The sequence below is a fragment of the Misgurnus anguillicaudatus genome, unplaced genomic scaffold, assembly GCF_027580225.2.
Source record: "Misgurnus anguillicaudatus unplaced genomic scaffold, ASM2758022v2 HiC_scaffold_33, whole genome shotgun sequence".
In the NCBI taxonomy this organism is placed as follows: Eukaryota; Metazoa; Chordata; class Actinopteri; order Cypriniformes; family Cobitidae; genus Misgurnus; species Misgurnus anguillicaudatus.
In genome coordinates this window covers 8,787,714-8,805,778 of record NW_027395283.1, presented here as the reverse complement: position 1 = coordinate 8,805,778, position 18,065 = coordinate 8,787,714, and the positions used below count along the sequence as shown (strand labels likewise).

The 18,065-nt window shown below is 36.0% G+C and overlaps 3 protein-coding genes across 3 annotated transcripts in view; all 3 read right to left on the bottom strand.

Annotated features, from left to right (window-relative positions):
* Positions 1 to 11,016, bottom strand: part of LOC141363150 (protein NLRC3-like) — a 98,259-nt gene extending 87,243 nt beyond the window's left edge. The window contains exons 1-4 of the mRNA XM_073865714.1: positions 10,964 to 11,016; positions 2,831 to 2,923; positions 2,479 to 2,639; positions 849 to 1,920 (exon numbers count right to left, since the gene is read on the bottom strand). Of these exons, the coding sequence (XP_073721815.1) occupies positions 849 to 1,920; positions 2,479 to 2,639; positions 2,831 to 2,923; positions 10,964 to 11,016 (1,379 nt within the window). The remainder of the gene's footprint in view (positions 1 to 848; positions 1,921 to 2,478; positions 2,640 to 2,830; positions 2,924 to 10,963) is intronic.
* LOC141363221 (NLR family CARD domain-containing protein 3-like) overlaps positions 1 to 18,065 on the bottom strand; it is a 460,117-nt gene that overhangs the window by 89,684 nt on the left and 352,368 nt on the right. The gene's annotated exons all lie outside the window — the stretch shown is intronic.
* On the bottom strand, positions 845 to 17,726 carry LOC141363149 (uncharacterized). The gene is made up of 5 exons (XM_073865712.1): positions 17,698 to 17,726; positions 17,479 to 17,592; positions 2,831 to 2,923; positions 1,803 to 2,639; positions 845 to 1,373 (listed from the first exon to the last, which is right to left on the bottom strand). Exons 1-5 carry the CDS (start codon positions 17,724 to 17,726, stop codon positions 845 to 847), a joined length of 1,602 nt encoding a protein of 533 aa, XP_073721813.1.

Here is an 18,065-nt window from a genome sequence, read left to right as displayed (position 1 = left end):
ATAATATATAAAACACAGTATATGGTCTGTACTGCTCGCGCAATACTAGCAATACTTAGCCTACTAGCACTTATATCACGACCATTTCTGTTAAAAAAAAACATTTAATTCATTAATAATCTAGTATGTGTTCTGTCATAGTTTCTTTAAAATTAAGTTTTGAGTGTTTTAATTTTCACCGTGACGCATAGGACCCACCCCCTTGAGTGTCCCGCCCCCAGTTAATCGAGTACTCGTTTTTTTTTAGAACTACGAATTAATTGAAATGAAAAAAAATGACATACATGGACATCCCTACAGTTTGTCTTACATGTGTCTACTGGAGATGAATCCATGACAAATGTGGGACAATAAAGATCTACTCGACTCTAAAGACCACAGTTACATTTCCTTTACCTGTATGAGCTGTATATATTTACACTTTGAATGACAATAATAACATTGTTGCTGTTTAGTAACACCTTTAGGTACACAAAATTAAATCACAACTGAAGGATATAATACAGATTCAAGTTTTAATCAGCTGTTAATCAGTATTTAAAATTAAGGGGTTAAACACAACCTGAATAAAAATAAACCTGGAATGAAAAAACCCTGGATTATCTTTAAACTCCGAATTCATTTCATTTTTGTTAGTGCAACACACACACACACACACACACACACACACACACACACACACACACACCAACACACACACACACACACACACACAGTCTTTGTGTGTGAATAAATAACGACACACAGATAACACATCAAACACTAAACTCTGTATGACATCTGCAGAACTGAAGATTTGTGAGGTTTTTCTTCAGTAATAAAGATTAAAGAGTAAAGTTTACACTTACTGAACTGATCTGGATTCATAAATCAGAGGCAGCAGCTCCTTAAGAACTTTCAGTGTTTCAGCTTTGTTTCCTCTTCTAACAAAATTCTCAAAATTCTCCAGATTAAACTCATCCATCTTCTGTTCTGATGTCAACAACACAAACACTAAAGCTGACCACTGAGATGAAGAGAGTTTGGCTCCTCTTACTGTTCCAGATTTCACATAATGTTGAATCTCCTGCAGCAGTGAATCATCACCCAGTTCATTCAGACAGTGAAACAGATTGATGCATTTCTCTTGAGATCGAGTGCTCTTGATCTTCTTCTTGATATACTCAACTGTTTTCTCATTGCTGTGAGAGCTTTGATCTGTCTGTGTCATCAAACATCGTAAGAGTTTCTGATTCAAATCCACTGACAAACCCAGAAGAAAACGAAGAAAAAGATCAAAACGTCCATTTTCATTCTTCAGAGCCTCATCTACAGCTCTCTCATACAGATCAGACACTGAAATCTTCTCTATTTCAGTTTGTTTCTTCTTTTTACTAAACAAATTTGTGTTGTTGTTTGTGATGGAGATGTGAGCATAAAGAGCTGCTAGATGTTCCTGGATGCTGAGATGAACAAAGCAGTAAACTTTCCCCTGATACAAACCAAACTCCTCTCTGAAGATCTGAGTACACAATCCTGAGTACACTGATGCTTCTGCTACATCAATGCCACACTCTCTCAGGTCTTCATCATAGAAGATCAGATTGCCTTTCACAAGCTGCTCAAAAGCCAGTTTCCCCAGTTTGAAGATCATGTCTTCATCTTTCTTCTCATAGTCCTTCTGATGTTTGATGTTTGTCTGAATGATCAGGAAGTGTGTGTACATTTGAGTGAGAGTCTTGGGGATCTCTCTTCTCTCTGCTTCACTCAACATTCTCTCTAGAACGGTGACTGAAATCCAGCAGAAGACTGGGATGTGACACATGATGTAGAGACTCCTGGATGACTTCAGGTGTGAGATGATTCTGTCGGCCAGCCACTGATTACTGATTCTCTTCCTGAAGTATTCCTCCTTCTGTGGATCAGTGAAGCCTCGTACCTCTGTGACTCGATCAACACACTCAGAGGGGATGAGATCAGCTGCTGCTGGTCTGGAGGTGATCCAGATGAGAGCAGAGGGAAACAGATTCCCCTTGATGAGGTTTGTCAGCATCACGTCCACTGAGGTTGATTCATTTACATCACACAACTTCACTTCGCTTTTAAAATCCAGAGACAGACGACACTCATCCAAACCATCAAAGATGAACAACACTTTATATTCATCACTGAAGATTTCCATTTCTTTTGTTTGTGGGAAGAAAAGATGAAGAAGATCTAAAAGACTGAGTGTTTTGTTCTTCATCAAATTGATCTCTCTGAAAGGAAGTGGAAATATGAGGTGGACGTCCTGATTCTCTTTCTCTTCAGCCCAGTCCAGAATGAACTTCTGTACAGAGACTGTTTTTCCAATGCCAGCGACTCCCTTTGTCAGCACACTTCTGATGTGTTTGTCTTGTTCAGGTAAAGGTTTAAAGATGTCATTACATTTGATTGGTGTCTCCTCTGTTGTTGTTCTTCTGGATTGTGTCTCAATCTGTCTCACTTCATGTTCATTACTGATCTCTCCACTTTCACTCTCTGTGATGTAGAGCTCTGTGTAGATCTCATTCAGTAGTGTTGGGTTTCTCTTATTTGATGTTACCTCATACAAACACTCAAACTTCTTCCTCAGATTTGATCTGAATGTGTTCAGCACTTCAGTAAGATCAGACTCATGACTGTAAATTAATAAATATTAACTCAGATTATTACACAAATACCTGTAAGAGTAAAACTGTACAGAACAAAATGTTTGTATCATAAGACACAGGACTCTTAATGGTTTGTAAAATGTTACATTAATGCAAAACAGAAAAGATCAATATTTTCTAACATTTACTACCAAATAAAGTAAAATCCTATAATTCACCTGAAATGAGGACTCATGTTTTCATTGAAGTCTTGTGGTTGATTATCAGATTGTTCAATCTTCCTCCTCTTACAGTCAGGTTCTGTTATTTGTCTGGATGGCAGAAATGAGAATCAAGAATTTCTTTACACTTTAATATTAGTGGAATTTTCACGTAACTTTATTACCTTTACTGTTTTTACACTGCTGTGAATTAGGGATGTGCACAAATGGTTGAATATTTAATCTTGAATAATAATTTGAATAGAAGAAATGCTATTCGCAGGGCTTGACATTAACTTTTTGAGGAACTTGTTCTTCGGACAAGTTAATTTATGTTTCACTTGTCCATGCACAAAATTCACTTGTCCGGGTAAAGATTTATAATATAATGTATTTTTTGTGTTTTGCTAATCAGTGGCGGAGCAAGGGATTTTTCATAGGGGTGGCCAGGCAGGGGCCAGCAGTTACTCTGGGGTGGCACATAAAATCTCTATCATCCAACCTTAAAATACTATTAAGTATTATAGGTGCATTAATTACAATGATGTATAACATACAATTGCTACAATAATTTAATTTTAATTAAAATGAATTGAGATTAACATACAATTTATAGTCATAATTCAACCTCATGTTTTTTTACTATTTAATCAAATAAAACTTTTGAAATTTACTTTGAAACCAGAATTTATATCTCCCATTGCTGAAAAAACAATAGAGACCAGAAAATCATGTGAATTTTGTAGGACACTGAAATGTATTTTACTAAGATTCATTTGGCTGCTTCTTGCTGCTCTTTCTGAAGAAGGATGCTATATCTGCTAACTTTCTCTACATTTTCCCACATTTCAATGATTGTCTGATATTAAAACACTAAAGCAAAACATTAAAACATTACCATGTTTTAAAAAACGTATTAGGAAAAATGTATCTAGATTATCTGTTATATATATATATAATCAATCTAAAACCTAGCATTTACGCTGTAATGTTTGTGTGGGATTTTTTTTTTAATGTACAGTGACGAACTCTGTCAGATTCAAATCGGCTGTCGCGCGGCGCAAACAGGCAAGATTTTAAGACCATTATGTGTTTTTTCCGAACTTTAGAAGAGAAAAAATATGGACTTAAATCGTTTTTTTTGACACACAGTGATGAAAACGCTGTTGAAGTGCTTGTCATTTATATTCACGCCAGAGCCTGAAGAAACACCACTCTCCACTCCATCCCGCCCCTCCGTGTTCGGCGATCAGGTTTCATGCGCGCGGCCGAGCGCAGCTTGTTTAGTAACAACACAAGGTGTAAACGTGTGTGTGTGTCGGCGCGCTGTGCTCTCTGGTCAATATTCTGCTTGGTGTTTGCGCTGCGTGTTCTGCTCTGTCATTAATGGCACATAACGTTAAGTAACATTGTTTGAAATTTAACTTGTCCGGTCGGACAACTAATTTTCTCTTATACTTGTCCTTCAAAAAATCCACTTGTCCCGGACAAGTGGACAAGCCTTAATGTCGAGCCCTGTATTTGAATGTTTGTTTTTAACTCTTTTGCCGCCATTGACAAGTTAACTCGTCAATTAAGAGAAATCTCTTCCCTGCCAATATTTTTTCTGGCAATACCGCTATTATCCACCATATGGAGCTCCTACCCACCATATGGAGCTCCTACCCAACTTATGCAACCAGGAAGCAACCCCTCCTCCCAAACAGTTCAGACACAGCACGTGTTTTGATCATCTTTTTGAATATGATCTTTTGTATTTTTGATGAAACCCACCCATATTTGAAAGGTGATAAAAGAGAACAAATGAAGGTAGGAGGTAGATGGTAGTCTTAATATATTTAAAGAAGAACATTTTCTAGAAAGCATTAAATCATTAAAAATGCTGGTTCTGGCTGTCAACTTTTTAAACACCGCTGGCGTGGAAAGGGTTTATGTGCCACCACAGTGCTTTTTCACTTCACCTGTACTGTCTTTTACAGACTTTAATGTAAAATATACATAAAAATGAATTTATATGTATTTCTGATTGTTTTGGCAATAAAGATCTTTAATAAAGATCTTCTAATTGAAGTATTTGAAGAGTTTGGTTCCAAAACGCAATAAACGCCATTTTTGAAAAAAATGAGTTACTGCCAGAATCAGTATTATATCACAGTGATTCCCAACCGGGGGTACGCGTACCCCAGGGGGTACGTGAAGAGTTTCCAGGGGGTACGCGAAAAGATTTACATTTTGCTTTGATCTAATTTACTTTTAATAAAAATGTCTTTCGTTTGCCCAGTCATTGACCTACGATTGATTTTTGTGAGGAAAGCATTGTAAAAAGGACAACTTTGTAATTTTAATCTTATCATTAATATAATTAGCCATCAAGAGTAAATGCACTGCATGATCCAAAACGCAATAGCGATGTCCAACTCAAGAACGATCTGACTATTTTTAATGAACCTGAATAGTTTCTAAAGACACAAAGTTTATTAACTATAATTAATGTTTAAATAATGTTATAATATTCATTCCCACTGCCGTTGCATTTTCAAATTATGCAAAAAAAACTTTTGCATTGTTTTTGGCTAACATTTTCATTGCGATGTCCTGCCGAGGTCTCTTATTTGCGACCCTGTACTAATTTGCGCTGCTCTTAGTAGATTGCAATGGTCATTATAGAAATGTGCTTATGTCATTATTGTGCCTGTGTATTTTATTTGCGCCTTTGTAGTAAATCACACACACATTTTCAACTCCGGCGCTTATTTGGAATTGAGCTCTCACGTCCTTTTTAGTAAATGCCCGTATGATGTCTTTTGTATTCATAGAGAATGCCTTAACACATTTTGTTTCTCTTTATATTTGAACAGAATAATTTAACTTATTTGCACACTTAAATTATCAGTAACTTAAATTGAGATTTAAGTAAATTTAGGGCATTTACTAAAAAGGACGTGAGAGCTCAATTCCAAATAAGCCCAGAGTTGAAAATTTGCGTGTGATTTACTACAAAGGCACAAATAAAGTACACATGCACAATAATGACATTAGCACATTTCTCTAATGGCCACTGCAATCTACTAAGAGCAGCGCAAATTAGTACAGGGTCGCAAATAAGAGACCTCGGCAGGACATCGCAATGAAAATGCGAAATGCGGAGTGTGAAATTCCAGCTAAGTAAAAGTACACTATGAACCGGAGGACGAAAGATGAAGGGTAAAATAAGTTTTGAAATACCTGATTTTACTTCTCCTCGTGACTTCTCCTCCTCTTTTCTCCAGCAAATTAAACATAGCATGGCTTGGCAAACTATATATTTATTTTAAGAATGTTCCTCTGGCAAAATGTAATACTCTCCTCGCATTAATGTTAATGTAGGAAAACTTCCACAAATGCATATGCAATAAGGTCGCAAAAATAACACCTTTTCAGAGCTAAATATCTATTGCGTGTCTTTAGTAAGTTCAGTCGTTATTTAATGCCAAAATTATGGTTTGCGCAAGCTGTTAGTAAATCTGGCCCTTAAAGGGGTCATATGATGAATTTTTTTAATTTGTAAAATAAGTCTTTGGCGTTCCCAGAGTCCATATGTGAAGTTTTATCTCAAAACACCCTACAGATAATTAATTATAGCATGTCAAAATTGCCATTTTGTAGGCCTGAGCAAAATGTGCCGTTTTTGGGTGTGTCTTTTAAAATGCAAATGAGCTGATAAAATGCAAACACTGATCGCAATGGTAGTGGTTTGTTGAAATAAATATGCTTCATCAGTCAGTGCTTTTTACTTTAATGTTTAAAATTAATTAATTAATTAAAATGACTAATTATTTGTCTTTAAAACACAACTTTGGTTTAGTTTCGATGAAGGGGTACTTGAGCCTTACTGATAGGGCTGTGGGGGTACTTAGGGCTAAAAAGGTTGGGAACCACTGTTATATCAGGTCAGTATTATAAAGTGAATTCTTAATTTTATGCAAAATCCAATTTCCGCAGTGTTATTCTGTCATCTTTTCTCCCTTTTTTCCCAAAATGCAATAAACGCCACTCCCCCTTTTCTACAGAATGCCATAAATCCACTCCTCCACAGATTACAGCGCACCATTCACGCAATGTAAACAAAGAATGGCGGCGCGCTGAGTACACGGAATCCTAGTTTTCCTCATCTACTTTGTACTTCGTGATCACCAAACAAACAAAAACAAAATAATACTTTAATAGCATTGATAAACCTGTGATGGTTTTCTGTGACGGGAAAGAAACGTAAGCCATCAACATGTAATAATTTACGCAGAGGAACTCGGGAGACCAGTGCTTCTTTGGCCGGGCTGACAGCATCAAGTTACTGTCATGATAACACATTGACCCCAAGGGATCTTATGAAAAACTTTCCATAATTTTACTCAAAGTCAACGAAAATCGAGCAGGACCAAAACATTTTACAGCTGATCGCTTTGAAAAACGTTAAGCGAGGACGTCAAGTATAACCGATGACTTCTTAATAATAAGTGTTTTGATTAATGACAATAATGTTTATATTATTAATTAGTGTGTACAACTAGTCAACAAAATTAATATAACATGGCAAAGATGAATGCACATTTATATAGGCGATTGATTCAATAGATTTATAGCATTTTTAATAAAAACTTGTCATGGATTTATTGCATTTTGTGGAAAAAATAATCCGTTTTTATAATAAATCTTTGAAAATCAAGTTATGGATTTGAATTTTTTATGTTTTTATAACCTAAAGATGCTGTGTGAAAGTTTGTAACAGAAAATAGTTGTTTTCATCTTGTCACTTTCTTGGTATAGAAAACACGTTTTTACCGAAATTTGTCAAAATGGATTTATTGCGTTTTGGAACCAAACTCTTCATTTAGACTAATTGCGTGTTATTTAGATTTTCTGCTCCACCAAATCACCACATCATGAGAGATTTGTTAGCTTCTTGTTACACAGCCTAATTTATTTTGTTAATGCAGAGCTAAACAAGACAAATGTCTTGTTATAAGGTATCAAGTCTAGTGGTTGACCGATATATTGCTGTTTTTTATTATCGCCCTCATTCAATAAATCTTTCTGTTCTTTCTTTTTTTGTTCTAATAATATAATTTTTAACTTTAAGAAAGCGAAAACAACCCCTTACTGAGTAATTTATTTGTTAAAGGATTCATCCATTTTCTTAAAATCCAGATAATTTACTCACCACCATGTCATCCAAAATGTTGATGTCTTTTTTTGTTCAGTCAAGAAGAAATTATGTTTTTTGAGGAAAACATTACATGATTTTTCTCATTTTAATGGACTTCAATGGACCCCAACACTTAACAGTTTTAAAGGGATAGTTCACCCAAACATGAAAACTCTGTCATCATTTACTCACTCTCATGTTGTTACAAACCCGCATACATTTCTTTGTCTGATGACCACAAAAGAATATATGTTGAGGAATGTTTGAAACCAAACCGATCATGAGCCCCATTCACTTTCATAGTAGGAATAAAATTACAATAGAGTGCCGAAGTTATGACGTCACTTTGTAGGCCAACCCGGAAGTTAGCGGCGCATGGGTTCCCTTGATCAAAAAGCCATTCTTTTTCCCCATAGACTTTTGGAAAATTGCAAAAAATAAGATCTGTGTTCAACAAAGAGTTATGAACCTTACACGTTTTGTCTATCAAGATAATCTTTACAAGTTAATAGAAAATGTATAAATTTTGAAGCCTAAATAAAGTCGTCAGATATAAAATGCTAACGGTATGCTATAAACGGACTACAGCACACCATGGTCGCGACCAACGTCATCATCAAGCTTCCTCAAACTTTATTTAAACAACACGCTCGCTCATTATGATCTGTGCTGTTTATGAACACTTATCCACTTTTTCATGAGAAATATTGCCCATTCGTTTTTTCCAAAAATGTTAGAAAATATTTTTTATCTTTTGTTAATGTTTTATTTATTAGTTTATTATTTTGTTAGTTTATATAAACCTTAATATTATTTTCTTTGCGATTAAGATTATTATGGCTGATCATTGTGCCCCAAATAAACTTTTAAGATGATCTTTCACTGTATTATGTTTGATTGTATGTTTACATACCATTTGCTAATTCACCAGAAAAATGTGCTTTTACCGTATCAGAAGCACTAACGTTAGCTATTGCCGTATCAATTTCCAATCTTGTACTTTTTCTTAGACGATAGAAAAACCATAGATCGAGGAGAGAACCACTATAAATCTGGACATAACAGTGCAGCTTAGATGCTGGTTTACTTACCGGTATTGTAAGGGCCAGCATGAGGGACAAGGTTTATCGAGTCTAATTAAGTAAAACTAAGGAGAGATAGAGGAGTTATAATAGTGTTCTGTGTATTTATAAGATAACTATACAAACAATCTCTGAACAAACATAACAGTTAAATTCCAAACATTTAATATAATAGTTATATATAATTATATATGTTGAATTTAAAGAAAATTGTCCAATAGCATCAACAAATGCTTAAATATATTATAACTAAACCGTACATGTTCCCTAAATAAACCACATATACTCATTTTGTTAACATGTTCTATATATTTTTACCTGGTAAACCACAAGCCCCAATGTGAGAGCCTGTGTAATAAATTTCATCTCACATTCACATTACTGTGAGCTGACTGGAGTATAGTTACACTAGTATATAAGTTTAACATTTAATTTTTGGTATTTGTTAGACAGGCGACTTACAGTGCATTCAAGCTATACATATCAGCGTGTTCTCTGGGAATTAAACTCACAACATTTTGTACAGTTAACAAAATGCTCTAATCACTGATCCATAGAAACCTTACAGCAAGTTTTGTAGTAAACATCTTTATTTTCATAAAATAAGTAAACTGAAAACAAACTATATACTATATAATTCATATGACAAGTCTCTACAGGGAAAAATTGGCATTGTTGCTACACAATGTAAATGCCCACATGGAAAATGCAAGTGAGGTGTGTGTAGTTGTGGTGAATTTTCATCAAGGTCATGAAAATCTGGTCCTCAAGGATGATTTCTTTGGGTCTCCATCCAGCAAAATACATCATGGAATCCTCAAAACGAGCAACATATTCACACACAGCACTGAAAGTATCTCGATTTACACTTTCACTCATCTGAAAGGCTGAATACCTGTCATGACAGTTACTTGTTTGCCATTGGAGTTTGTCTTTGAGAAGCTGAATCTCTGCTATGGAATGCTCAATCTCAAGCTGGATGATTCTTCTTCGTCCAGACTGCAGCTCTTCTTTAGTTATTCAGCCAGAGATGGCTCATCTTTGTAAGCCATAAATTGTGTAGCCATTTCATCCTCTTCATCCATGGGTGGTGGAACATTTTTAGGCACATCAGCCCTATCCTTATCTAAGGAAGTATGAATGATCTTCCAAAATTTTTCCAGTGGGAACATAATTTGTGGATATAAACAAAGCAGGGACATTTTTGTCCCCTGCAGGAAAATGACAGCTACAGATGCGAGAATGGACACTGGGCATCTGGTCAGCTCGTCTAAGGATAAATTCAAAATAAGCAATGTTAGTTTTATGGAAGTTACACCTTTACAAATGAAAATTACTAAAATCACACAATAAAATATTGGTATTAAATTAGAATGGAGTTTTTCAGCATTTACATTAATCTTCTTCATTGATCCGTCCACGTTTATATAGCACATTAAATATAGTTAACATTTACTACTAAAATAACAAAGATTAATATCATTGTTACCTAATGCTGTTTACAAATACAATCATATTAGTATGATTGTGGATAAAGCCAAGTTCACAAATATTAGGATGTAGGACCCACCCTTTCTATAATTATATCCAAACAAGTTACAATAAAAGTCAATAAACCAGGTATTATTTTGAATATAATACTGCAGCGGATCTAATCTATTAAACAGTGGCAAAGTAAACAAGCTTTTAGATGTTTTAAGAGAAAGACACAGGTATTTTAGCTGTTGATTTTGTTATGAAAAACGTTTATTCTTGCTAACTTAGCCTTTTTAATTCCATCTGACCATCGAAGTATCATTAGCAATATGCACCATTAAAGTTTGGTCATGGCCACATTAAGGCAGTAACTACGGTGTTCACATGGAAATCATCGTTGTGTGAGCTTACCTTACGGCACAGACAGAGTCTCCACTGGGGAACATCGGACGGTAAACGAGCATCTTTCATCGACGACTTGTGGTTGCATCTCCGGACAAAACAAAACATGTCGAACTACAGTCTCACCACAGAAATAAAGAACTGGTAACGTTAGTCGGCTACGTTAATATCACAGAATTCTGTGTACAACAATATTTGGAAAAACTTCAATTTGAAAAGACTAAATATATTAACTGAAAGGTAAACTTCTGAGAACATGTGGCTGAAAGACTAGTGAGAGATTTCCTGTCATGATGACGTCTAAACTCCCCGTCAAAGGATGTAGTCCCTATTAACAACTTGTTAGCAAGCACCGTTTTTAAGACTCAATAAAGTTTTAAAAAATCACAAGCAGATTATAACTGGTCTATTTTATGTCATAGAACAAAACTTGTAAATATTTAGAGGCTTTGTTTACCACAGACCTTACTTCAGGCGATTTAGTAAAAACCCATTCAAAAAACCCATAGACTTAAGGGCGAGGGAACCAGAAGTGCTAAAATGCTAACTCACTTCCGCATTTTGGCCTACAAAGTGACGCCATTACTTCGGCACTCTATTGGTACAAACATTTCTCAAAATATCTTCCTTTGTGTTCATCAGAACAAACAAATTTATACAGGTTTGTAACAACATGAGAGTGAGTAAATGATGATGAGTTTTCATTTTTGGATATTAACTAATGCAGTAATAAAGATAATTCCTTTAAATGTTTAAAATTGCAGTTTCAAAGGACTTTAAACGATCTCAAACGAGGTATAAGGGTCTTATCTAGCGAAACGATTTATATTTTTGGCAAGAAAAATACAAAATATTGGCTGCGTCAGAAACCGCATACTGTACAGTAGGTACTGAATAAGATGAAGTACCTACTTACTTGCCGTTAAAACAGTTGGTACTGTATAGTATGAATCCTGGTAGTATGAATGAGATTCGGACGTACTACATCCGCCATGTTGCTACATCACGTGATATACGTCATCATCACGTCATGTCATTCCAGCATGAAAACAGCCGCATGCCTCTTCTTCTTCGTTGGATAACTCCTCTGCCAGGGCATCATGGGATAGTGAAGTGTCCATCGTATGCACACTAGGGGTGGAACAGTACATGTATTCGTCTCGAACCGAATCGGTACGGGGGGTCACGGTTCGGTGCACGAATTTAAACGGAGAATACATGGTATGAAAATGGAAAAAAAAAACTTGCGTGCAAAATATTTAATGTAATGCAGAACTACTGTTGGATAAGCGGATTCTTTAGGGACAGCTAATCTGTGGCCCCGCTTTAGCTCTGATGGGCGCCGATGCAGCTGAGCTCCGCCTATGTATGCCCTCTATCAAAGCTTGTCTACATTCTCTGACACTCTGCCAGCCTCTTTAAGATCACAAGTTTGTGAAAACTTCGGTTTACCAGTCAGTTGTACAGGCAAGAGAGTGGTGGAAAAAACGAGGACTGTGTGTCTGCGTTGTTCAGTAGTTGTTGGGTATTTTAGTTGAAATACATCGAATCGGAGCTCTCAAGTCTCACGCATTCACTGTGAGATACACGCCTTTCAGTCAGTTCACACGCTCACACGCCACACCTTGTGAGAAGTAGGAGATAAATTGTCCTGATTTACTCTATAAATGCACAACATGCGAAACATATTTTACTATGCAGAGATAAAAGAAAGAAAGAGAAGCCAGTCAGATGAATTGATGGGCTGCATACATGAACTAGTGATAATATTCGCTATATGGACCAGTTCAACAGATGTAAACAACACTGGTCCAGAAGCACTTCCTGTTTCCGTTTTTTAACACTAGATAAACGTTGGGATAAAATAAACCAACAGAACATATAAACCTGAATTAACTGAAGTTAAACAAACATCTTAAAGATAATAATATATGTGAAATAAAAAAATAACTCTCACAAACTGTAACAGGAAGTGTTTCTGGACCAGTGTTGTTTACATCATTTGAACTGGTCTATAGCTGCCTTAGTTTCACCAACTTCTCCACCACAAAATCATTTTCTTTAAATAGTCTCTTACGTCTGTAGTATTTAATAGTTTGCGCAGCTGATGTTCCTTTGGAAAAAAAGAATTAAAAAGCTAACAACCATCAGTGTAAAGATGTCTAATTATGTGAATGTTTATTCATTAAATAAAATTAAAAATGTGCCTTATTGAACACAGAGTGTAGGCTATTGCGTTTTTTTACAGATATTTAATTATATAGACTGCTATGTACACTGAAAAAACGAACTTTTTGGTGTAGTAATATTTATTAGATTATCTCTCATAATTTCTACATAATAATATTAACATTTATTGAGAACTAGATTTTCCTAAGTAAAATGATGATAAATACACAATTAATTCATGTAAAAAATTAACTATGTGGGAATAGTAAGTCGTATTAGATATTTTCTTGTATTATTTAACTGTTTTATAGTCACTGCACATAGTCCTAAAACAATTAAGTAAATTTTAATCAAAAACTTTAGCAGATTCAAGTAATTTATTTGCACATGTTGTAAGGAATACCCACAATCCTTTGCGCCTGAATATTTAAGCTTTTTCACAGAATAAGAACTGATTAGAACTTTAACTACTTAAATATTTGTTAGTAAAATGTCATAAAGGTTTAAGATCTTATATTATTGATGTTGTTTTGTTGTAAATTATAATTTTGTGAAGTCACCGTTCAGGTGATCAGTGTTTCTTTACACGAACCCTGTTCAGAACATATATTGTAATTCTCTCCACAATGCTGACAATGCATGTCACTTGTAGTCAGTCATGAATTTTGTGTTATAATGCCATTTATAACACAAAAAATAACTAGGTCCATAGAAATATGTTAAAGAAAATAACAAACAGTAAATACAATTTATTTAATATTTTTAGGACAGCAATGCTTCCAAAAAAAAAAAACTAATAGACTTTACGATTAAACGATTAAAATAAATCTAACTTCAAAAAAATAAATAATGAAGTAACATTTACTTAATTATTTAACATATGTTTTATCATGCATTATTAAGTAAATTTTATTTGATTTTATTAGGTAAGTTTTACTTAAAAGTTTTACTTGAAGCGCAAGTGATTTCAATGTCAAGTCAGTGTGAAGACACGTTGACACACGCCTGGAGGTCCCGCGGCGCGGAAGAGGCGTTTGGCGCGGAAGACGCGTTTCCACCTCATTCGCGCGTCAGGCTGAAGCGAAAGGCGCAAATTGAGCGTTGTGCGCGGTACGCGCAAATGGTGCTTTTTGTGCATTTTGCGGTTCACGTGAATTTGCGGCTGACGCCCGAGTTGAAAAAATTGAACTTTGGGGGAATTTCGCGCCACGTTAACCAATCAGGAGCCTGCTTGCTGCTGTGGTGGCAGCCCCGCCCGGAGTCACTCATTTAACAAACGCTTGATATTGTCTGTAAGCAGTCACCCGGAGCTATGACGACACAAGTTCTTATTTCTATAGAGGAGACAGGAATAAAAAGGACCTCGCTTGGAAGAGTATCAGTGAGGACTTTGGGCAACCTGATAAGTTGTAATACACACTTCACTTTGAGTCACGTGACGTTTATCGACCCGCGTCATTTATTTTCACCTTATAGTAAGGTTACCAAATACAAACTGGTAACTCTCTTGATAAATGCACAATCAACATCAGTCATCTTGCAAACAGACAACCGCATAACACTTGCCCCTCCCACAAGAAGCGGATTTTGCCTCTGATGCACTTCAAATGCTTGCTTTTTCCACGCGTCTACCCGCTCGATTTTGACGCCTGAAACGCGGTTGGTGTAAACACACCATAAGAACGAATGACTTACAGAAGGGATACTTAACTAAGAACGGTTCGGGAAACACGCATTAACGATAAGGTACAGCTTAAGGTACAACTTAAGAACGACAAAGAGCTAAGAAGGTTTCGGGGAACCCAGCCCTGGTTATTTGTAAAATAATGTGAAATTAATTTATTATGTTAGAAATGTCTGTTCTTAGTTCTTGCTGAATAAGCACAAAGCAGAGTTTTCCCTGCAGCTGGCATTATTGTAGAATGATAAACTTTCAACGAAGCAGGTCGGCTAAATATGGTTGTCTTTCTTCACAAAAACATGTCAAACTATAGCCTGGTTAGCCAGACCTACATCAAGATGTAAGGTCTGGCAACTCTTCACACAAACGGCTCAATGCAAGGGGCGGGATATAAGGTTGTACCTCAAAATGCCTCTGCACGCAATAGGATAGCGCTATGACCAATCAGAGCAATGAAGAAGGTGACGTATGAGTCCCATGCGTTTCCCCACCAGTGGAGCTAATTGGTATATCAAACTTTTACCGTAACCAGTCGTCAAAACTCCAAACACATCTTTCTTGCTTAAAAAGGACTTCAGTAGGATTATTTGCTCTTCACTCAAAGAAAAACATAAGTCTAAGTCCTCCAGAGTCGCGGCCAAAGCCTCTTCAAAAGAAAGCTGTTCGCCAGCAGCAGCAGCCATTCTTTGTTTTCAAGTAGGAACCGTCGCAGGCAGCTCTGTCGTCATCATGTTAAGCCCGCCCCACAGACGCTACACACGATGTGATTGGCCTGACCAAATTTTGGTTTTTGGAGCTGTTAAGTGTATTGTGAGTGCCTAGACTAAACCCTGGCAGCAAATATATTTTGCGGCCGCTAGGGTGCGTCTAGATTTCTAGGCTAGTCAAACTAAATAAAGAAGATATTCATATACTGACTGTGCAGTCTTATGTTTTTTCATACACCCCAGGCTCTTACTTTGTGTTTGGAGTCTTAAATAATGATAGTGTACTTTATGTCAAGTCCTTAAACTTTGAACTTCACTTGGGGTTTCTGTAAAATCAAACAGAACTGAATTTGTACTAACAACCGACTTGAAACACCAAAGATTTGACTTAGCATTCGCTCCGTGTGAGGTTTTAACATTATTTTTATGCAGGCCATGTCCTAAAGAATGAAAACAATGTTTTCAACTTAAAAACACATATATTCAGAATATAAGCTTATCTTGTTGTGGATATTTCCTAATTATAAGCCTTCTATGAAATTGTGAAAAAAAATTAAATTAAAGTGACACTTCACAGATTTGCATTAAGCTTTGTATCATTTAAACCCCAGACATGTTTTTGAATGATCGTGCATCATTTCCTCAGTTTCCCCTGAGACGGGACAAATACAGATTTCAGTGTTCCACTTCCTTCTTTCAATGATGTAAAAATCGTCATTTGTAGCCTCGGCCTCTGCTGTGAGAAGAGCTTGGACTGGCGCGAGCTTGGATGGACTAGTAGTGCCAGTACTCTCACTTTGTGCGTTCTATATGAAATATCTGCATCAGATCAGGATATGAACGTTTGTGTGGTGAATGGTCCCGGGGAAGAAAGGTACTTGTTTTGTTTGTTTCACAGACGCGTTTCGGCTCACGAGCACAGCCGCTGAGCCGGCGCGTCTGTGGAGTAAAATTGTGCGGTGGACGCGTTTGTGTGTGGAATTTTCTTCTTTGGGATTATTACAGGTTTGTCCAAGCACTCTCAAAAATAAATAAGAAACTGAGTGAAGCCTGCTCCTACGACACAATTAGTTTATGTGGTGAACCAAACACCCAAGCTTTGTATCGTATATGGACAGCTGCGTCCTGGATACATATTTTAGAAAAAACACACATGTTGAGTACTACGAGTCAACCTCCTCTAACTTCGCTAGCTACAGCCAGTCAAAAGATAGAATAGCAGATGCAGGAGACACCACGTGAGCTGCTCTTTACATGGAAAACAAAAAAACAGCACACGCCTCCCACCTTCAGCTGAACTCAATCAGAACATAGCACGCGTGTACAGCAGAACGTTTCTCTGAACTGAGATCTGTTTGAGTTTCACAACAACTTATTTCAGTTGCTTAAGAGTTATGAAAACAGCATTTAAACATGACTTATTGGGGTATAGTCTCACGGTAATAAAAGCGCGTTTTTAAGGTGCAAAGTACTGACAGAAAGGTTTATTTTATCAGGTTTGTGCGTGTACCGTATGTTTACACTGGCAGCACGACTCTATGGGTTCAAGGTCAGATATTATATTTCATATAAATATAGTCTAAAAATGGCATAGCAACCTGTCGAATTAAACTGTGACCTTAGAATCAAAAATGTAATTGAATCGAGGATTTGGAGAATCATGACATCCCCATTAAAAATACATAAAAACGTCATTAAAATATACAAATATTATATTACTGTAAAATGCCCATTCCTACTTTGCATGTAACCTACTAATAAAAACTTTCATATGACTTTTTCATTTACACTATTTTAATATAAAGACTGTAACTGAGTGTTTGTACAGATGTGTCTCTCTGTGAAGATGTGCTGTATAATAATGAAGATAACATTTACTAAACACAATCACAAGAATAATTTATCATCTCTTTAACAAAACACATCATCATATAAAAGCTATAATCATGTTTCAGAGTGTTTTATACCTGACAGCAGATGATGTTGATTCATTCTTAAAGTGCATTGGATTATTCATAGACCGATCACTCTTCATAGACACACTGCTGAACTCTGAATCTGATCTCTTCTGATGATCTGAACTATAACACATAAACAGATTACAGTTAAACAATTTAACTGAGAACTTGTACAGATGTGTCTCTCTATGTGAACTTGTGCTGTATAATAATGAAGATAACATTTACTAAACACAAACACAAGAATAATTTATCATCTCTTTAACAAAACACATCATCATATAAAAGCTATAATCATGTTTCACAGTGTTTTATACCCGACAGCAGGAGATGTTGATTCATTCTTAAAGTGCATTGGATTATTCATAGACCGATCACTCTTCATAGACACACAACTGATCTCTGGATCTGATCTCTTTCTCTTCTGATGATCTGAACTATAACACACAACAATAATCCAGTTAAACAATTTAACAGAGAACTTGCACAGATGTGTCTCTCTATGTGAACATGTGCTGTATAATAATGAAGATAACATTTACTACACACAATAATAAGAATAATCTCTCTTACAAAACACATCATCATATAAAAGC